This window comes from Drosophila serrata, unplaced genomic scaffold, assembly GCF_035046125.1.
Source record: "Drosophila serrata isolate PLE 108 unplaced genomic scaffold, ASM3504612v1 contig_66, whole genome shotgun sequence".
Lineage (NCBI taxonomy): Eukaryota > Metazoa > Arthropoda > Insecta > Diptera > Drosophilidae > Drosophila > Drosophila serrata.
Genome location: NW_028256964.1, coordinates 402637 through 425557, shown reverse-complemented (window position 1 = coordinate 425557; position 22921 = coordinate 402637). Strand labels below are relative to the sequence as shown.

Genomic DNA, 22921 nt, shown 5'->3' with positions numbered 1-22921 from the left:
TACTGAGTTTGTTGATGCTGGTATAAGTTTCTGAATAAAATTATAATAACCCCCAAAAAGGCATAAAAACAGACAATTTTCTCCGAAAATCATAGTTTACAAAACTCATAACAAAGCCAAAAAAACATTAATTTCAATTTGGAAAGCTGTTCTATGCTAGTTTTTAGTAGATTAACAAATCTGCATACTCAGTTTTTAAATTTAAAAAATTCAATTTTTTGTCAAATTTTGACAATTTTAATGATGTAACCCCTTATGAAATTTTCAATTTTCGGAAACGTTTGAAAAATTTGTTTTTCGACCGGACATGGCTAGAACGATTGCGCAAATGATGCTGATCAAGAATATATATGGTTTAGAGGATCGGAAATGACTCCTTCACTGTGTTTTAATCTTCTGACTGAAGCTATACTCTGCAAAAATTGTATAAAAACAGACAATTTTCTTAAATAATCTCAGTTTTGCAAACAGCATAATTAGGCCAAAATAGCATTAATTTTGATTCGGAAAGTTTTTCTGTGCAAGTTTTTATAGCACTAACAAATCTGCATACTGCGTTTGTTGATGCTGTTATAAGTTTCTGAATAAAATTATAATAACCCGCAAAAAGGTATAAAAACAGACAATTTTCTCCGAAAATCATAGTTTACAAAACTCATAACAAAGCCAAAAAAACATTAATTTCAATTCGGAAAGCTGTTCTATGCTAGTTTTTAGTAGATTAACAAATCTGCATACTCAGTTTTTAAATTAAAAAAATTCAATTTTTTGTCAAATTTTGGCAATTTTAATGATGTAACCCCTTATGAAATTTTCAATTTTCGAAAACGTTTGAAAAATTAGTTTTTCGACCGGACATGGCTAGAACGATTGGGCGAATGATGCTGATCAAGAATATATATGGTTTATAGGGTCGGAAATGACTCCTTCACTGTGTTTTAATCTTCTGACTGAAGCTATACTCTGCAAAAAAGGTATAAAAACAGACCATTTCTTTAAATAATATCAGTTTTGCAAACATCATAATTAGGCCAAAATAGCATTAATTTTGATTCGGAAAGCTTTTCTGTGCAAGTTTTTATAGCACTAACAAATCTGCATACTGCGTTTGTTGATGCTGTTATAAGTTTCTGAATAAAATTATAATAACCCGCAAAAAGGTATAAAAACAGACAATTTTCTCCGAAAATCATAGTTTACAAAACTCATAACAAAGCCAAAAAAACATTAATTTCAATTCGGAAAGCTGTTCTATGCTAGTTTTTAGTAGATTAACAAATCTGCATACTCAGTTTTTAAATTAAAAAAATTCAATTTTTTGTCAAATTTTGGCAATTTTAATGAAATTGAAATTTTTATGAAATTTTCAATTTTCGGAAACGTTTGAAAAATTTGATTTTCGACCGGACATGGCTAGAACGATTGGGCAAATGATGCTGATCAAGAATATATATGGTTTATGGGGTCGGAAATGACTCCTTCACTGTGTTTTAATCTTCTGACTGAAGCTATACTCTGCAAAAATGGTATAAAAACAGACAATTTTCTTAAATAATCTCAGTTTTGCAAACATCATAATTAGGCCAAAATAGCATTAATTTTGATTCGGAAAGCTTTTCTGTGCAAGTTTTTATAGCACTAACAAATCTGCATACTGAGTTTGTTGATGCTGGTATAAGTTTCTGAATAAAATTATAATAACCCCCAAAAAGGCATAAAAACAGACAATTTTCTCCGAAAATCATAGTTTACAAAACTCATAACAAAGCCAAAAAAACATTAATTTCAATTCGGAAAGCTGTTCTATGCTAGTTTTTAGTAGATTAACAAATCTGCATACTCAGTTTTTAAATTTAAAAAATTCAATTTTTTGTCAAATTTTGGCAATTTTAATGATGTAACCCCTTATGAAATTTTCAATTTTCGGAAACGTTTGAAAAATTTGATTTTCGACCGGACATGGCTAGAACGATTGGGCAAATGATGCTGATCAAGAATATATATGGTTTATGGGGTCGGAAATGACTCCTTCACTGTGTTTTAATCTTCTGACTGAAGCTATACTCTGCAAAAATGGTATAAAAACAGACAATTTTCTTAAATAATCTCAGTTTTGCAAACATCATAATTAGGCCAAAATAGCATTAATTTTGATTCGGAAAGCTTTTCTGTGCAAGTTTTTATAGCACTAACAAATCTGCATACTGCGTTTGTTGATGCTGTTATAAGTTTCTGAATAAAATTATAATAACCCGCAAAAAGGTATAAAAACAGACAATTTTCTCTAAAAATCATAGTTTACAAAACTCATAACAAAGCCAAAAAAACATTAATTTCAATTCGGAAAGCTGTTCTATGCTAGTTTTTAGTAGATTAACAAATCTGCATACTCAGTTTTTAAATTTAAAAAATTCAATTTTTTGTCAAATTTTGGCAATTTTAATGATGTAACCCCTTATGAAATTTTCAATTTTCGAAAACGTTTGAAAAATTCGTTTTTCGACCGGACATGGCTAGAACGATTGCGCAAATGATGCTGATCAAGAATATATATGGTTTAGAGGATCGGAAATGACTCCTTCACTGTGTTTTAATCTTCTGACTGAAGCTATACTCTGCAAGAATGGTATAAAAACAGACAATTTTCTTAAATAATCTCAGTTTTGCAAACATCATAATTAGGCCAAAATAGCATTAATTTTGATTCGGAAAGCTTTTCTGTGCAAGTTTTTATAGCACTAACAAATCTGCATACTGAGTTTGTTGATGCTGGTATAAGTTTCTGAATAAAATTATAATAACCCTCAAAAAGGTATAAAAACAGACAATTTTCTCTGAAAATCATAGTTTACAAAACTCATAACAAAGCCAAAAAAACATTAATTTCAATTCGGAAAGCTGTTCTATGCTAGTTTTTAGTAGATTAACAAATCTGCATACTCAGTTTTTAAATTAAAAAAATTCAATTTTTTGTCAAATTTTGGCAATTTTAACCCCTTATGAAATTTTCAATTTTCGGAAACGTTTGAAAAATTTGATTTTCGACCGGACATGGCTAGAACGATTGGGCAAATGATGCTGATCAAGAATATATATGGTTTATGGGGTCGGAAATGACTCCTTCACTGTGTTTTAATCTTCTGACTGAAGCTATAATCTGCAAAAAAGGTATAAAAACAGACCATTTCTTTAAATAATATCAGTTTTGCAAACATCATAATTAGGCCAAAATAGCATTAATTTTGATTCGGAAAGCTTTTCTGTGCAAGTTTTTATAGCACTAACAAATCTGCATACTGCGTTTGTTGATGCTGTTATAAGTTTCTGAATAAAATTATAATAACCCGCAAAAAGGTATAAAAACAGACAATTTTCTCCGAAAATCATAGTTTACAAAACTCATAACAAAGCCAAAAAAACATTAATTTCAATTCGGAAAGCTGTTCTATGCTAGTTTTTAGTAGATTAACAAATCTGCATACTCAGTTTTTAAATTTAAAAAATTCAATTTTTTGTCAAATTTTGGCAATTTTTATGATGTAACCCCTTATGAAATTTTCAATTTTCGAAAACGTTTGAAAAATTTGTTTTTCGACCGGACATGGCTAGAACGATTGGGCGAATGATGCTGATCACGAATATATATGGTTTATAGGGTCGGAAATGACTCCTTCACTGTGTTTTAATCTTCTGACTGAAGCTATACTCTGCAAAAAAGGTATAAAAACAGACAATTTTCTTAAATAATCTCAGTTTTGCAAACAGCATAATTAGGCCAAAATAGCATTAATTTTGATTCGGAAAGTTTTTCTGTGCAAGTTTTTATAGCACTAACAAATCTGCATACTGCGTTTGTTGATGCTGTTATAAGTTTCTGAATAAAATTATAATAACCCGCAAAAAGGTATAAAAACAGACAATTTTCTCCGAAAATCATAGTTTACAAAACTCATAACAAAGCCAAAAAAAACATTAATTTCAATTCGGAAAGCTGTTCTATGCTAGTTTTTAGTAGATTAACAAATCTGCATACTCAGTTTTTAAATTAAAAAAATTCAATTTTTTGTCAAATTTTGGCAATTTTAATGATGTAACCCCTTATGAAATTTTCAATTTTCGAAAACGTTTGAAGAATTAGTTTTTCGACCGGACATGGCTAGAACGATTGGGCGAATGATGCTGATCAAGAATATATATGGTTTATAGGGTCGGAAATGACTCCTTCACTGTGTTTTAATCTTCTGACTGAAGCTATACTCTGCAAAAAAGGTATAAAAACAGACCATTTCTTTAAATAATATCAGTTTTCCAAACATCATAATTAGGCCAAAATAGCATTAATTTTGATTCGGAAAGCTTTTCTGTGCAAGTTTTTATAGCACTAACAAATCTGCATACTGAGTTTGTTGATGCTGGTATAAGTTTCTGAATAAAATTATAATAACCCCCAAAAAGGCATAAAAACAGACAATTTTCTCCGAAAATCATAGTTTACAAAACTCATAACAAAGCCAAAAAAACATTAATTTCAATTCGGAAAGCTGTTCTATGCTAGTTTTTAGTAGATTAACAAATCTGCATACTCAGTTTTTAAATTAAAAAAATTCAATTTTTTGTCAAATTTTGGCAATTTTAATGATGTAACCCCTTATGAAATTTTCAATTTTCGAAAACGTTTGAAAAATTTGTTTTTCGACCGGACATGGCTAGAACGATTGGGCGAATGATGCTGATCACGAATATATATGGTTTATAGGGTCGGAAATTACTCCTTCACTGTGTTTTAATCTTCTGACTGAAGCAATAATCTGCAAAAAAGGTATAAAAACAGACAATTTTCTTAAATAATCTCAGTTTTGCAAACAGCATAATTAGGCCAAAATAGCATTAATTTTAATTCGGAAAGTTTTTCTGTGCAAGTTTTTATAGCACTAACAAATCTGCATACTGCGTTTGTTGATGCTGTTATAAGTTTCTGAATAAAATTATAATAACCCGCAAAAAGGTATAAAAACAGACAATTTTCTCCGAAAATCATAGTTTACAAAACTCATAACAAAGCCAAAAAAACATTAATTTCAATTCGGAAAGCTGTTCTATGCTAGTTTTTAGTAGATTAACAAATCTGCATACTCAGTTTTTAAATTTAAAAAATGCAATTTTTTGTCAAATTTTGGCAATTTTAATGATGTAACCCCTTATGAAATTTTCAATTTTCGAAAACGTTTGAAAAATTTGTTTTTCGACCGGACATGGCTAGAACGATTGGGCAAATGATGCTGATCAAGAATATATATGGTTTATAGGGTCGGAAATGACTCCTTCACTGTGTTTTAATCTTCTGACTGAAGCTATACTCTGCAAAAATGGTATAAAAACAGACAATTTTCTTAAATAATCTCAGTTTTGCAAACATCATAATTAGTCCAAAATAGCATTAATTTTGATTCGGAAAGCTTTTCTGTGCAAGTTTTTATAGCACTAACAAATCTGCATACTGCGTTTGTTGATGCTGGTATAAGTTTCTGAATAAAATTATAATAACCCCCAAAAAGGCATAAAAACAGACAATTTTCTCCGAAAATCATAGTTTACAAAACTCATAACAAAGCCAAAAAAACATTAATTTCAATTCGGAAAGCTGTTCTATGCTAGTTTTTAGTAGATTAACAAATCTGCATACTCAGTTTTTAAATTAAAAAAATTCAATTTTTTGTCAAATTTTGGCAATTTTTATGAAATTATGAAATTTTCAATTTTCGAAAACGTTTGAAAAATTTGTTTTTCGACCGGACATGGCTAGAACGATTGGGCGAATGATGCTGATCAAGAATATATATGGTTTATAGGGTCGGAAATGACTCCTTCACTGTGTTTTAATCTTCTGACTGAAGCTATACTCTGCAAAAAAGGTATAAAAACAGACAATTTTCTTAAATAATCTCAGTTTTGCAAACATATAATTAGGCCAAAATAGCATTAATTTTGATTCGGAAAGTTTTTCTGTGCAAGTTTTTATAGCACTAACAAATCTGCATACTGCGTTTGTTGATGCTGGTATAAGTTTCTGAATAAAATTATAATAACCCCCAAAAAGGCATAAAAACAGACAATTTTCTCCGAAAATCATAGTTTACAAAACTCATAACAAAGCCAAAAAAAACATTAATTTCAATTCGGAAAGCTGTTCTATACTAGTTTTAAGTAGATTAACAAATCTGCATACTCAGTTTTTATACCCTTGCAGGGTATTATAATTTCAGTCAGAAGTTTGCAACGCAGTGAAGGAGGCACCTCCGACTATATAAAGTATATATATTCTTGATCAGGATCAACAGCCGAGTCGATCTAGCCATGTCCGTCTGTCCGTCTGTCCGTCTGTCCGTCTGTCCGTCTGTCCGTCTGTCCGTCCGTCCGTCTGTCCGTCTGTCCGTCTGTCCGTCTGTCCGTTTCTACGCAAACTAGTCTCTCAGTTTTGAAGCTATCTGAATGAAACTTTGTAGTTAGCCTTGTATATACTCTCACTCGTATATATGTCGGAACGGGCCGGATCGGACGACTATATCATATAGCTGCCATAGGAATGACCGGAAAATTTTTACAAAAAAAATTTTAACTTTTTCAGTTTTCAATAGAATTGAATCAAATTTGAGATATAGCCATTTTCCTATACTCTTCAATTTTGTACGAAATTTTATAAAAATCGGACTACTATATCATATAGCTCCCATAGGAACGATCGAGAAATTAATACAATTAAATTTATAACTTTTTTAGTTTTCAGCTGATTTTCATCAAATTTGAGATATAGCCATTTTATATAAGTCTTAAAATTTGTGGCAAATTTCATGAAAATCGGACGACTATATCATATAGGTGCCATACAAACGATCGTTTGATGTGGAGGAAAAATGCAAATCAGTGAATGTAAAACTGCAAATATAATATGTATAGGTGAATGAAATGAAAGCAGGTATTACTTCATTGTTTTTTAACACAAATATATATAATTTATATTGTATGGATTCCTATTCATAGAAGTTCTATCTGCAAGGGTATATAAACTTCGGCGTGCCGAAGTTAGCTTCCTTTCTTGTTAAATTTAAAAATGCAATTTTTTGTCAAATTTTGGCAATTTTAATGATGTAACCCCTTATGAAATTTTCAATTTTCGAAAACGTTTGAAAAATTTGTGTTTCGACCGGACATGGCTAGAACGATTGGGCAAATGATGCTGATCAAGAATATATATGGTTTATAGGGTCGGAAATGACTCCTTCACTGTGTTTTAATCTTCTGACTGAAGCTATACTCTGCAAAAAAGGTATAAAAACAGACAATTTTCTTAAATAATATCAGTTTTGCAAACATCATAATTAGGCCAAAATAGCATTAATTTTGATTCGGAAAGCTTTTCTGTGCAAGTTTTTATAGCACTAACAAATCTGCATACTGCGTTTGTTGATGCTGGTATAAGTTTCTGAATAAAATTATAATAACCCCCAAAAAGGCATAAAAACAGACAATTTTCTCCGAAAATCATAGTTTACAAAACTCATAACAAAGCCAAAAAAACATTAATTTCAATTCGGAAAGCTGTTCTATGCTAGTTTTTAGTAGATTAACAAATCTGCATACTCAGTTTTTAAATTTAAAAAATTCAATTTTTTGTCAAATTTTGGCAATTTTAATGATGTAACCCCTTATGAAATTTTCAATTTTCGAAAACGTTTGAAAAATTGGTTTTTCGACCGGACATGGCTAGAACGATTGGGCGAATGATGCTGATCAAGAATATATATGGTTTATAGGGTCGGAAATGACTCCTTCACTGTGTTTTAATCTTCTGACTGAAGCTATACTCTGCAAAAATTGTATAAAAACAGACAATTTTCTTAAATAATCTCAGTTTTGCAAACATCATAATTAGGCCAAAATAGCATTAATTTTGATTCGGAAAGCTTTTCTGAGCAAGTTTTTATAGCACTAACAAATCTGCATACTGCGTTTGTTGATGCTGGTATAAGTTTCTGAATAAAATTATAATAACCCCCAAAAAGGCATAAAAACAGACAATTTTTTCCGAAAATCATAGTTTACAAAACTCATAACAAAGCCAAAAAAACATTAATTTCAATTCGGAAAGCTGTTCTATGCTAGTTTTTAGTAGATTAACAAATCTGCATGCTCAGTTTTTAAATTTAAAAAATCCATTTTTTTGTCAAATTTTGGCAATTTTAATGATGTAACCCCTTATGAAATTTTCAATTTTCGAAAACGTTTGAAAAATTTGTTTTTCGACCGGACATGGCTAGAACGATTGGGCGAATGATGCTGATCAAGAATATATATGGTTTATAGGGTCGGAAATGACTCCTTCACTGTGTTTTAATCTTCTGACTGAAGCTATACTCTGCAAAAAAGGTATAAAAACAGACAATTTTCTTAAATAATCTCAGTTTTGCAAACATCATAATTAGGCCAAAATAGCATTAATTTTGATTCGGAAAGCTTTTCTGTGCAAGTTTTTATAGCACTAACAAATCTGCATACTGCGTTTGTTGATGCTGTTATAAGTTTCTGAATAAAATTATAATAACCCCCAAAAAGGCATAAAAACAGACAATTTTCTCCGAAAATCATAGTTTACAAAACTCATAACAAAGCCAAAAAAACATTAATTTCAATTCGGAAAGCTGTTCTATGCTAGTTTTTAGTAGATTAACAAATCTGCATACTCAGTTTTTAAATTTAAAAAATTCAATTTTTTGTCAAATTTTGGCAATTTTAATGATGTAACCCCTTATGAAATTTTCAATTTTCGAAAACGTTTGAAAAATTTGTTTTTCGACCGGACATGGCTAGAACGATTGGGCGAATGATGCTGATCAAGAATATATATGGTTTATAGGGTCGGAAATGACTCCTTCACTGTGTTTTAATCTTCTGACTGAAGCTATACTCTGCAAAAAAGGTATAAAAACAGACAATTTTCTTAAATAATCTCAGTTTTGCAAACATCATAATTAGGCCAAAATAGCATTAATTTTGATTCGGAAAGCTTTTCTGTGCAAGTTTTTATAGCACTAACAAATCTGCATACTGCGTTTGTTGATGCTGTTAGAGGTTTCTGAATAAAATTATAATAACCCGCAAAAAAGGTATAAAAACAGACAATTTTCTCCGAAAATCATAGTTTACAAAACTCATAACAAAGCCAAAAAAACATTAATTTCAATTCGGAAAGCTGTTCTATGCTAGTTTTTAGTAGATTAACAAATCTGCATACTCAGTTTTTAAATTTAAAAAATTCAATTTTTTGTCAAATTTTGGCAATTTTAATGATGTAACCCCTTATGAAATTTTCAATTTTCGAAAACGTTTGAAAAATTTGTTTTTCGACCGGACATGGCTAGAACGATTGGGCGAATGATGCTGATCAAGAATATATATGGTTTATAGGGTCGGAAATGACTCCTTCACTGTGTTTTAATCTTCTGACTGAAGCTATACTCTGCAAAAAAGGTATAAAAACAGACAATTTTCTTAAATAATCTCAGTTTTGCAAACATCATAATTAGGCCAAAATAGCATTAATTTTGATTCGGAAAGCTTTTCTGTGCAAGTTTTTATAGCACTAACAAATCTGCATACTGCGTTTGTTGATGCTGTTATAAGTTTCTGAATAAAATTATAATAACCCCCAAAAAGGCATAAAAACAGACAATTTTCTCCGAAAATCATAGTTTACAAAACTCATAACAAAGCCAAAAAAACATTAATTTCAATTCGGAAAGCTGTTCTATGCTAGTTTTTAGTAGATTAACAAATCTGCATACTCAGTTTTTAAATTTAAAAAATTCAATTTTTTGTCAAATTTTGGCAATTTTAATGATGTAACCCCTTATGAAATTTTCAATTTTCGAAAACGTTTGAAAAATTAGTTTTTCGACCGGACATGGCTAGAACGATTGGGCAAATGATGCTGATCAAGAATATATATGGTTTATAGGGTCGGAAATGACTCCTTCACTGTGTTTTAATCTTCTGACTGAAGCTATACTCTGCAAAAATGGTATAAAAACAGACAATTTTCTTAAATAATCTCAGTTTTGCAAACAGCATAATTAGGCCAAAATAGCATTAATTTTGATTCGGAAAGCTTTTCTGTGCAAGTTTTTATAGCACTAACAAATCTGCATACTGCGTTTGTTGATGCTGGTATAAGTTTCTGAATAAAATTATAATAACCCCCAAAAAGGCATAAAAACAGACAATTTTCTCCGAAAATCATAGTTTACAAAACTCATAACAAAGCCAAAAAAACATTAATTTCAATTCGGAAAGCTGTTCTATGCTAGTTTTTAGTAGATTAACAAATCTGCATACTCAGTTTTTAAATTAAAAAAATTCAATTTTTTGTCAAATTTTGGCAATTTTAATGATGTAACCCCTTATGAAATTTTCAATTTTCGAAAACGTTTGAAAAATTTGTTTTTCGACCGGACATGGCTAGAACGATTGGGCAAATGATGCTGATCAAGAATATATATGGTTTATAGGGTCGGAAATGACTCCTTCACTGTGTTTTAATCTTCTGACTGAAGCTATACTCTGCAAAAATGGTATAAAAACAGACAATTTTCTTAAATAATCTCAGTTTTGCAAACAGCATAATTAGGCCAAAATAGCATTAATTTTGATTCGGAAAGCTTTTCTGTGCAAGTTTTTATAGCACTAACAAATCTGCATACTGCGTTTGTTGATGCTGGTATAAGTTTCTGAATAAAATTATAATAACCCCCAAAAAGGTATAAAAACAGACATTTTTCTCCGAAAATCATAGTTTACAAAACTCATAACTAAGCCAAAGCTTTCCGAATTGAAATTAATGTTTTTTTTGGCTTTGTTATGAGTTTTGTAAACTATGATTTTCAGAGAAAATTGTCTGTTTTTATGCCTTTTTGGGGGTTATTATAATTTTATTCAGAAACTTATAACAGCATCAACAAACGCAGTATGCAGATTTGTTAGTGCTATAAAAACTTGCACAGAAAAGCTTTCCGAATCAAATTTAATGCTATTTTGGCCTAATTATGATGTTTGCAAAACTGAGATTATTTAAGAAAATTGTCTGTTTTTATACCATTTTTGCAGAGTATAGCTTCAGTCAGAAGATTAAAACACAGTGAAGGAGTCATTTCCGACCCTATAAACCATATATATTCTTGATCAGCATCATTTGCTCAATCGTTCTAGCCATGTCCGGTCGAAAAACAAATTTTTCAAACGTTTTCGAAAATTGAAAATTTCATAAGGGGTTACATCATTAAAATTGCCAAAATTTGACAAAAAATTGAATTTTTTTAATTTAAAAACTGAGTATGCAGATTTGTTAATCTACTAAAAACTAGCATAGAACAGCTTTCCGAATTGAAATTAATGTTTTTTTGGCTTTGTTATGAGTTTTGTAAACTATGATTTTCGGAGAAAATTGTCTGTTTTTATACCTTTTTGGGGGTTATTATAATTTTATTCAGAAACTTATAACAGCATCAACAAACGCAGTATGCAGATTTGTTAGTGCTATAAAAACTTGCACAGAAAAACTTTCCGAATCAAAATTAATGCTATTTTGGCCTAATTATGCTGTTTGCAAAACTGAGATTATTTAAGAAAATTGTCTGTTTTTATACCATTTTTGCAGAGTATAGCTTCAGTCAGAAGATTAAAACACAGTGAAGGAGTCATTTCCGACCCTATAAACCATATATATTCTTGATCAGCATCATTCGCCCAATCGCTCTAGCCATGTCCGGTCGAAAAACAAATTTTTCAAACGTTTTCGAAAATTGAAAATTTCATAAGGGGTTACATCATTAAAATTGCCAAAATTTGACAAAAAATTGAATTTTTTTAATTTAAAAACTGAGTATGCAGATTTGTTAATCTACTAAAAACTAGCATAGAACAGCTTTCCGAATTGAAATTAATGTTTTTTTTGGCTTTGTTATGAGTTTTGTAAACTATGATTTTCGGAGAAAATTGTCTGTTTTTATACCTTTTTGGGGGTTATTATAATTTTATTCAGAAACTTATAACAGCATCAACAAACGCAGTATGCAGATTTGTTAGTGCTATAAAAACTTGCACAGAAAAGCTTTCCGAATCAAAATTAATGCTATTTTGGCCTAATTATGATGTTTGCAAAACTGAGATTATTTAAGAAAATTGTCTGTTTTTATACCATTTTTGCAGAGTATAGCTTCAGTCAGAAGATTAAAACACAGTGAAGGAGTCATTTCCGACCCTATAAACCATATATATTCTTGATCAGCATCATTTGCCCAATCGTTCTAGCCATGTCCGGTCGAAAAACAAATTTTTCAAACGGTTTCGAAAATTGAAAATTTCATTAAAATTGCCAAAATTTGACAAAAAATTGAATTTTTTTAATTTAAAAACTGAGTATGCAGATTTGTTAATCTACTAAAAACTAGCATAGAACAGCTTTCCGAATTGAAATTAATGTTTTTTTGGCTTTGTTATGAGTTTTGTAAACTATGATTTTCGGAGAAAATTGTCTGTTTTTATACCTTTTTTGCGGGTTATTATAATTTTATTCAGAAACCTCTAACAGCATCAACAAACGCAGTATGCAGATTTGTTAGTGCTATAAAAACTTGCACAGAAAAGCTTTCCGAATCAAAATTAATGCTATTTTGGCCTAATTATGATGTTTGCAAAACTGAGATTATTTAAGAAAATTGTCTGTTTTTATACCATTTTTGCAGAGTATAGCTTCAGTCAGAAGATTAAAACACAGTGAAGGAGTCATTTCCGACCCTATAAACCATATATATTCTTGATCAGCATCATTTGCTCAATCGTTCTAGCCATGTCCGGTCGAAAAACAAATTTTTCAAACGGTTTCGAAAATTGAAAATTTCATAAGGGGTTACATCATTAAAATTGCCAAAATTTGACAAAAAATTGAATTTTTTTAATTTAAAAACTGAGTATGCAGATTTGTTAATCTACTAAAAACTAGCATAGAACAGCTTTCCGAATTGAAATTAATGTTTTTTTGGCTTTGTTATGAGTTTTGTAAACTATGATTTTCGGAGAAAATTGTCTGTTTTTATACCTTTTTGCGGGTTATTATAATTTTATTCAGAAACTTATAACAGCATCAACAAACGCAGTATGCAGATTTGTTAGAGCTATAAAAACTTGCACAGAAAAACTTTCCGAATCAAAATTAATGCTATTTTGGCCTAATTATGCTGTTTGCAAAACTGAGATTATTTAAGAAAATTGTCTGTTTTTATACCATTTTTGCAGAGTATAGCTTCAGTCAGAAGATTAAAACACAGTGAAGGAGTCATTTCCGACCCTATAAACCATATATATTCTTGATCAGCATCATTTGCCCAATCGTTCTAGCCATGTCCGGTCGAAAAACAAATTTTTCAAACGGTTTCGAAAATTGAAAATTTCATAAGGGGTTACATCATTAAAATTGCCAAAATTTGACAAAAAATTGAATTTTTTTAATTTAAAAACTGAGTATGCAGATTTGTTAATCTACTAAAAACTAGCATAGAACAGCTTTCCGAATTGAAATTAATGTTTTTTTGGCTTTGTTATGAGTTTTGTAAACTATGATTTTCGGAGAAAATTGTCTGTTTTTATGCCTTTTTGGGGGTTATTATAATTTTATTCAGAAACTTATAACAGCATCAACAAACGCAGTATGCAGATTTGTTAGTGCTATAAAAACTTGCACAGAAAAGCTTTCCGAATCAAAATTAATGCTATTTTGGCCTAATTATGATGTTTGCAAAACTGAGATTATTTAAGAAAATTGCCTGTTTTTATACCATTTTTGCAGAGTATAGCTTCAGTCAGAAGATTAAAACACAGTGAAGGAGTCATTTCCGACCCTATAAACATCATTTGCCCAATCGTTCTAGCCATAACCGGTCGAAAAACAAATTTTTCAAACGGTTTCGAAAATTGAAAATTTCATAAGGGGTTACATCATTAAAATTGCCAAAATTTGACAAAAAAATTGAATTTTTTTAATTTAAAAACTGAGTATGCAGATTTGTTAATCTACTAAAAACTAGCATAGAACAGCTTTCCGAATTGAAATTAATGTTTTTTTGGCTTTGTTATGAGTTTTGTAAACTATGATTTTCGGAGAAAATTGTCTGTTTTTATACCTTTTTGCGGGTTATTATAATTTTATTCAGAAACTTATAACAGCATCAACAAACGCAGTATGCAGATTTGTTAGTGCTATAAAAACTTGCACAGAAAAGCTTTCCGAATCAAAATTAATGCTATTTTGGCCTAATTATGATGTTTGCAAAACTGAGATTGTTTAAGAAAATTGTCTGTTTTTATACCATTTTTGCAGAGTATAGCTTCAGTCAGAAGATTAAAACACAGTGAAGGAGTCATTTCCGACCCTATAAACCATATATATTCTTGATCAGCATCATTTGCCCAATCGTTCTAGCCATGTCCGGTCGAAAAACAAATTTTTCAAACGGTTTCGAAAATTGAAAATTTCATAAGGGGTTACATCATTAAAATTGCCAAAATTTGACAAAAAATTGAATTTTTTTAATTTAAAAACTGAGTATGCAGATTTGTTAATCTACTAAAAACTAGCATAGAACAGCTTTCCGAATTGAAATTAATGTTTTTTTGGCTTTGTTATGAGTTTTGTAAACTATGATTTTCGGAGAAAATTGTCTGTTTTTATGCCTTTTTGGGGGTTATTATAATTTTATTCAGAAACTTATAACAGCATCAACAAACGCAGTATGCAGATTTGTTAGTGCTATAAAAACTTGCACAGAAAAGCTTTCCGAATCAAAATTAATGATATTTTGGCCTAATTATGATGTTTGCAAAACTGAGATTATTTAAGAAAATTGTCTGTTTTTATACCATTTTTGCAGAGTATAGCTTCAGTCAGAAGATTAAAACACAGTGAAGGAGTCATTTCCGACCCTATAAACCATATATATTCTTGATCAGCATCATTTGCCCAATCGTTCTAGCCATGTCCGGTCGAAAAACAAATTTTTCAAACGGGTTTCGAAAATTGAAAATTTCATAAGGGGTTACATCATTAAAATTGCCAAAATTTGACAAAAAATTGAATTTTTTTAATTTGAAAACTGAGTATGCAGATTTGTTAATCTACTAAAAACTAGCATAGAACAGCTTTCCGAATTGAAATTAATGTTTTTTTGGCTTTGTTATGAGTTTTGTAAACTATGATTTTCAGAGAAAATTGTCTGTTTTTATACCTTTTTGCGGGTTATTATAATTTTATTCAGAAACCTCTCACAGCATCAACAAACGCAGTATGCAGATTTGTTAGTGCTATAAAAACTTGCACAGAAAAGCTTTCCGAATCAAAATTAATGCTATTTTGGCCTAATTATGATGTTTGGAAAACTGATATTATTTAAAGAAATGGTCTGTTTTTATACCTTTTTTGCAGAGTATAGCTTCAGTCAGAAGATTAAAACACAGTGAAGGAGTCATTTCCGACCCTATAAACCATATATATTCTTGATCAGCATCATTTGCCCAATCGTTCTAGCCATGTCCGGTCGAAAAACTAATTTTTCAAACGTTTTCGAAAATTAAAAATTTCATAAGGGGTTACATCATTAAAATTGCCAAAATTTGACAAAAAATTGAATTTTTTTAATTTAAAAACTGAGTATGCAGATTTGTTAATCTACTAAAAACTAGCATAGAACAGCTTTCAGAATTGAAATTAATGTTTTTTTTGGCTTTGTTATGAGTTTTGTAAACTATGATTTTCGGAGAAAATTGTCTGTTTTTATGCCTTTTTGGGGGTTATTATAATTTTATTCAGAAACTTATAACAGCATCAACAAACGCAGTATGCAGATTTGTTAGTGCTATAAAAACTTGCACAGAAAAGCTTTCCGAATCAAAATTAATGCTATTTTGGCCTAATTATGATGTCTGCAAAACTGAGATTATTTAAGAAAATTGTCTGTTTTTATACCATTTTTGCAGAGTATAGCTTCAGTCAGAATATTAAAACACAGTGAAGGAGTCATTTCCGACCCTATAAACCATATATATTCTTGATCAGCATCATTTGCTCAATCGTTCTAGCCATGTCCGGTCGAAAAACAAATTTTTCAAACGGTTTCGAAAATTGAAAATTTCATAAGGGGTTACATCATTAAAATTGCCAAAATTTGACAAAAAATTGAATTTTTTAAATTTAAAAACTGAGTATGCAGATTTGTTAATCTACTAAAAACTAGCATAGAACAGCTTTCCGAATTGAAATTAATGTTTTTTTGGCTTTGTTATGAGTTTTGTAAACTATGATTTTCAGAGAAAATTGTCTGTTTTTATACCTTTTTTGCGGGTTATTATAATTTTATTCAGAAACCTCTAACAGCATCAACAAACGCAGTATGCAGATTTGTTAGTGCTATAAAAACTTGCACAGAAAAGCTTTCCGAATCAAAATTAATGCTATTTTGGCCTAATTATGATGTTTGCAAATCTGATATTATTTAAAGAAATGGTCTGTTTTTATACCTTTTTTGCAGAGTATAGCTTCAGTCAGAAGATTAAAACACAGTGAAGGAGTCATTTCCGACCCTATAAACCATATATATTCTTGATCAGCATCATTTGCCCAATCGTTCTAGCCATGTCCGGTCGAAAAACAAATTTTTCAAACGTTTTCGAAAATTGAAAATTTCATAAGGGGTTACATCATTAAAATTGCCAAAATTTGACAAAAAATTGAATTTTTTTAATTTAAAAACTGAGTATGCAGATTTGTTAATCTACTAAAAACTAGCATAGAACAGCTTTCCGAATTGAAATTAATGTTTTTTTGGCTTTGTTATGAGTTTTGTAAACTATGATTTTCAGAGAAAATTGTCTGTTTTTATACCTTTTTGCGGGTTATTATAATTTTATTCAGAAACCTCTAACAGCATCAACAAACGCAGTATGCAGATTTGTTAGTGCTATAAAAACTTGCACAGAAAAGCTTTCCGAATCAAAATTAATGCTATTTTGGCCTAATTATGATGTTTGGAAAACTGATATTATTTAAAGAAATGGTCTGTTTTGAGTTTTGTAAACTATGATTTTTGATTTATTAAAATTATATAAATGCCTTTTGGGCTTAGTTAATTATTTTGTTGCACTGTAAGGAACCATCACTAGAAGGGACGCGACACCCTGAACCCAAGGTAATAAAGCAATCGTCTCTCGGTTAATTGCTACCACTCGAGGAAAACAGTATCCTTGAGGGAGAGGAGAGGTGACAAAGGGGATTTAAGTTGCACGACATCTCGATAGGATGGATAGGTGAATGGTTTTTCATCTTTTAATTGATTTTAATGTTGATAAGGCAAGGGGATGCCAGGTCTTGTTACTCAATAGCTAGAAAAATAACAAAAAAGGGTAGTGCATTAAATTAATCGCACTATTGATTTTAATATTACATTTATTTATTTATATATGTATATAAAGCTACTTTAGAATGCCCTCTTTATCATTGTCCTGCCACTTGACTTTAACTTTTTATTGTCTTATTTTTTTTCAGTTTCTTTAACGCCATTCTAGGGTTCAAGGGTCTGGTCTTCCTGCATACCCCTTAAACTTTGAGCTTTCACGCACGGATATATATGGAGCGTCGTGTCATAATCGTAAACAAGTGCCTGGGACCGCGACATTTTATCGCTAGACCCGCGTGTGTGTCCTGGCAGAGTGGTTAATGGCCATGGACCACTCCGGCATAAATTAAGGGACCGTTAAGCGTAAGCCAGGGCCAATTACCAAAGTATCCTTGGTCATTAAATTAAGGGATGTGTTATCGCGGTGACTAGCCTTTGGATATAAAAAAAGAAGGAATCCTTATACAGACTTTTAATTTTCTCTCCATTTAAGTAAAAGGTTTTTTGTTGACTCCGATATTTAAAAATGACAAAAAGATTTAGTTAGCCAATGACACGATTCTGGATGCATGGAATTCCATGTTGGAGAACCATCAGTCGCAAGCCCTTGCATCCTGTGTCCTCGATACTGTTCATCGCTCCCTCCATAATCAGTGACTCCTTCTCCTTGCTAAGATACCGCTGCTCCGCCTGAAGCTCAGTGGCCAGACAGTCCATTAGGTCATCCCTGGCAAAGAACCGAAAACTCACAATGGTGGTATCTGTGGCCAGTTGTTGCAGCAGCTCATACTGCTCCCAATACATGTCCTTTTCCAGGGTGAAGACGTAGATAACCAGGATCGTTTGATTCCTGTCCATCTCACCCTCACGCTCTTTGATCAATCGGTTGTAGATGGGCACCAGTCCATGATCACAGGTGGCCAAATTGTCTATGATCAGCAGATTTATGCCGCAGTTGGAGAGTCCATCAGTAAACTGTCTAACCAGACGGAACTTCATCACCTCATCGGAGACGACGGTGTTCCAGGAGTACGAGTGAGCATTGGCAGGCCAGGGAAAATTATATCTTAGCGAGTTAACCGTCAGGGATTTTCCCACTCCTGGAGGTCCTAGCAAAGCCACCGAGTGGAACTGCCCGGCTCCTGAGAGAGCACGTTCCATGCGAGCTAGAGCCTGCTCCTGATTGAGGACTCTCTTGCTTATGAGACGGAAAATGTGAGCCAAGTCTATTTGCTGGTTACAGGAATCATCCTCGGAAAAATACTGAGAGAGGTATGTAATATCAAGTCTTAATTATGTATTTTTATTATTTTACCTGGGATTTTTCACTATTTTCCCTCTCTTCCTCCAGCCCCACCAGTCGAAGGATGGTCATCCACAGGCTGGACTTTTGCTTTTCAGGAACTTCCTCCTCGCTGTCCGTTTCAATGCCAAGATATATCAGGAGCAGCAGCATCACCAGCACTGCCGCAATGATGGAAAATCCCTGCAGGATATGGGATTGACGATTCGAGCTGAGACGGTCACGATGGCGTCTACAATTGGTGCTTCGCAGGATACCACGCTGGCGAGGATCCTCATCCTCGTCCACATTGAAGTCACCAGCATGATGGGGATCCAGTGTACGGTTAGGAAGATCGCGACGTCGATAGAACTGGAGAATGGGGGGCATGATTAAAAGGGATCAAGGGATTTCTGCAAGTGATATGTCCTTTAATTTAAAAAACTCGAAATACACATTTATCTGTTTGTAATTTATCTGAAATTATTTGGTACTGTTTTTAGGGGTGGTAACTATACGAATTTATTTGATACTTTTAAGTCTTTATTGTTTGAGTTGTATGTCGAGACAAAGTTACTTTGACAGTGGATTTAGGAACGTGTTCATATTTCGTATTTTATTTATAAATATATAGTTGTTAATGAAATTGTAATTGAATTTAAATAAATAAAAATATATATAATTATATGTACTGTTTTTCCTTTACTAAAAATCCCTCATAGATACTTAGAATTTCCCTAGAAGTTGCCGATTTGTTTTGAACTAGAAAAGAATCCAAAGTAAAGACTTAAAAAAATTGCAAGCGAAGAGGCCGAAACTGGCCAAACTGGTTTTGGTAAGTTGTTTTTGATTTTTTTTTTGTTCGCTTTTAAATGTTTAATGTTTTTTGTTTTTGTTGTTTTAGTTTTGCTGAGCCCACTACCGGAGTTACTCACACTTGGCAAACCCCGAACTCCGCTCGAAACCTCCCTGCCAGCCACTCCCCATTTTTATATTTTTTTAAGCGCCCGTTCCGTTGCGTTGTTTACGTTTAGCTCGGATTTCTTCATTCCACGCTAGTTTGTTTTGATTTTCAAAAAAAAAGGGTCAAGCTAGAAAAACTGGATGCCAGTGCTTGTTGTCTTCACTTGGCCATTGTTTCCCTACCTCTCCCCACCTCACCACCTCACCTTCGATGTCTTTATCTGCCTTTTGGATTCATTACTTTAAGTGTGGCAAAGGGAAATATCTTTGTCTAAGATTTTCTGGGTTTATCTATTATTAATACTATATTTTAGGTGGTTTGAATTATATATTTTGAAATTTTAAAGTAGTTTTATATTTTTCATTATAATTACTACACTCTATTCCATTCCCCCTTCGTAGTAGATAGATTTCCCTTGGCCAAAGTAATATCGTTCCATTACTAATCTCATTTACCTATGTATCAAATCAATAATGGTGTCCGTTCCGACTAGCTTATGGGCCAGTTTGTTTCAGCAATGGCGGCGGCAGTATCCCCCCGGAAATGGAGCGACGCAGCTGGACCGGAAACCCGCACAGGGCGAGCCTGCTGCTGCACCTGTCCGCCGCTGTGCATCTGAGTTTTGCCATTTACTACGATTGCCGGTACGCTCAGTTGCCGCACTTGGCTGTGGAACTTAACCTGGAGCCACCCATTGGGGGCAAGTTCAAGTACATGACCTTCCTGGGCGGACTCGTGCATTGCTTCTACTATCTGCTGGCTTTAACCCATGACATCCTTCGCCTTCGAGTGCTGCGACATCTGAGGGACTATGTTATGGCCAGCTTTGTGGTACCATTGGCTTTTACGGTGGGAGTAACCTTCTGGACCCTCTACACCATCGATCGGGACTCGATATATCCGCCAATTCTGGATCTCGTCTATCCCATGTGGCTGAATCACACGATGCACTCCTTCGTCATGATCTATGCTGTTCTGGAACTAAGCCTCACACAGCATCGTTATCCTTTGAGGAGAAAGGCCTTTACCGGACTGGGAATCTTTATGGCAGCCTATCTGGTTTGGATCCATTTCCTGTGGCTGATGACCGGCATCTGGGTGTATCCCTTCCTGGGCGCCTTTGGGGGATTCTTCAGGTTGCTGTTCTTTGCTGGAATAATTGGCCTTGGATTTGGTTACTATCTGGTGGGAGAGTGGTTTAACCGCATGATATGGTGGCAACCGAGCGGAGGTCGAAGACGGAGTAGCAGGGGGTAAGACCCGCTGTGCCCTGGTAATAAAGGAATGGAAACTAGGCTGCCTGACATTTGACCAACAACAATTAACCTTTACTTTTTATATTAATTTAATTTAATAATTAAAATCAAATTATTTCGTACTCTGTAACTATGCTTATTACTGTAGTAAAATATTAACCTGGTAGGGGTGGAAGCCCTGACTTGTCATTTTCAGCTCAATAAAAAACTAAATAATCCGGTCACATTGTTATTTTGTAAATAAATCTAGCCACTTTTTAGGAACATATAAATAGCTATTATTCTACTCATACCTAGCATGAACATTCAAATTATCACCGAAGAATATTACTATAGGAAACTATATTTATTCCCTGTAAAGTTCAAGCATGACTAATTTATGGTGCCAGATATACAAAGTAAAAAATACAATAGAAGTCGTTGGTAAAGTAAATAAAAATAGCATAAGTTTAAGATAACTTAGAGCACAAAACTAATATAATTAATATTTAAGCAAAAAAGGCAGCTCTCAGAAATGAATCCTTCACTGCATTTTAAGCTTCTCAATAAAATTATAATACCCAGAAAGGGCATAAAATAGCCTTGTTAAACAGTTTTGAAATAATTCTGTTTCGTTTTCCTTTTAACAAGAAGAAATCTCGGACAGAATACAGAATATATACTATTAAAATATTAATAATTGTAATCTATATAATATTTGGTAGGAATCTCTTAAACAGAATATTCTTGAGTCGGCAAAAATGATACGCTTTGTTGTTCGCTGAAAATTGTTAGTTTAAGGGGAGAAAACAATTAAGCCGGGACGCGACCTTGTGACCAGCTGATCTGCCTGGCTATAACTACCAAAAATCTAACGCCAGATGTTATGGTCAAATAATGACTGGGGGTGAGAGGTCACATAAAAGAACACATCGTAATTATTTGTTTGTATTTCTTTGGCGGCAGTGCAGATCTCAGGTATCATCACCATATGGCCTACCCAAGAGGGTCTAAAATGGCTATTAGATCCATTCCAAGCCAATTGTTTGATTAGGAGTTTGTAATAAATTAAAACAAAAGGAAAAGTATTAGTAATTTAATGAGAAGTTGAAAAGATTCAAAGAAATATATATTATATCTTAAAAACTTAGCAAAGGGTTTTTATTCAGTCTAATGGAGTTTCAATATAAACTGAACTTATTTCGGCACTAGCAATTATTATTCATCTTATATGTTGTTAATTTTTTAATGAATACCAAATAGGTTTATTGCTAAATTAATTTTGAGCTTTATCGGCTAAGCTTTGAGTCGATTTATACACAGAAAAAGTCTCTTGAGCCGCGTAAGAGAAATAAGCCAGGGCTTTATTGAACCAAAGAGCTCAAGAGAACTGTGACTACAAGGGTTTGTTTCATATAGACACTCTCTTTGAGACTTCTGTTTGAGCCATATTTAAGCCATATTAATTGGAGCCTCATTAAAACAGATTACAAAAAATATATACTTATCCTCTTTTAAATGAGTTTCAAAGTTAAACTTAGATTAAAGCTAAAGTTCTTAAAGCTTTGCAATAAAGGTACATAGTATAGACCAAACCACATCACCTTTGAGTTTTCACCTTAGAGGCCTGTCTTAACCATCTTCTCCTTCCTCAATGTTCACCCCTTTTTGCCTTTTGGGCCCAAAGAATTTTCTCTAATGACTTAAACGCGGTAACCACTAAAACATTTACGGCTTGTATGGCCCGCCCTGTTGTTGTTCACTTGCAACCACATCCACCAAAATTCAAGGTAAAAGCCACCTCTCTCCCCTGTTTTCCACACCTCGAAAAGCCTTTGAAAGTAGTCACATTTTTGCGCAAAAATGTTCCCCCGAAACCGCAAGTAGAGAACTCATTAAGCACCAAGAATTCAGCGGCATAGCAAGCTGTGAAATGAAAGGATTGTAT

At 32.5% G+C, this 22921-nt stretch overlaps 2 protein-coding genes and 1 long non-coding RNA gene across 3 annotated transcripts in view; 2 read left to right on the top strand and 1 right to left on the bottom strand.

The window, feature by feature from the left end:
* LOC147644912 (uncharacterized) overlaps positions 1–18028 on the top strand; it is an 80620-nt gene extending 62592 nt beyond the window's left edge. The window contains exon 4 of the long non-coding RNA XR_015272784.1: positions 17642–18028. This is a non-coding gene — a long non-coding RNA (uncharacterized LOC147644912). The remainder of the gene's footprint in view (positions 1–17641) is intronic.
* Positions 17950–19286, bottom strand: LOC110181260 (uncharacterized). Its single transcript, XM_020948967.2, has 2 exons — positions 18808–19286; positions 17950–18755 (listed from the first exon to the last, which is right to left on the bottom strand). Exons 1-2 carry the CDS (start codon positions 19162–19164, stop codon positions 18036–18038), a joined length of 1077 nt encoding a protein of 358 aa, XP_020804626.2. The 5' UTR covers positions 19165–19286; the 3' UTR covers positions 17950–18035.
* A 334-nt stretch (positions 19287–19620) lies between these two features.
* Positions 19621–21124, top strand: LOC110181271 (androgen-induced gene 1 protein). The gene has a single exon (XM_020948982.2). The coding sequence runs from the start codon at positions 20282–20284 to the stop codon at positions 20993–20995; it is 714 nt and encodes a 237-aa protein (XP_020804641.2). The 5' UTR covers positions 19621–20281; the 3' UTR covers positions 20996–21124.
* Positions 21125–22921: the final 1797 nt, after the last annotated feature.

Bases quoted from the DNA above. Each gene is read 5' to 3' on its own strand.
- LOC110181260 (XM_020948967.2), bottom strand. From the start codon at position 19,164: ATGCCCCCCATTCTCCAGTTCTATCGACGTCGCGATCTTCCTAACCGT. The intron at 18,756-18,807 runs GTAAAATAATAA...TACCTCTCTCAG, and splicing joins AAAATAGTGAAAAATCCCAG to TATTTTTCCGAGGATGATTC.
- LOC110181271 (XM_020948982.2), top strand. From the start codon at position 20,282: ATGGAGCGACGCAGCTGGACCGGAAACCCGCACAGGGCGAGCCTGCTG.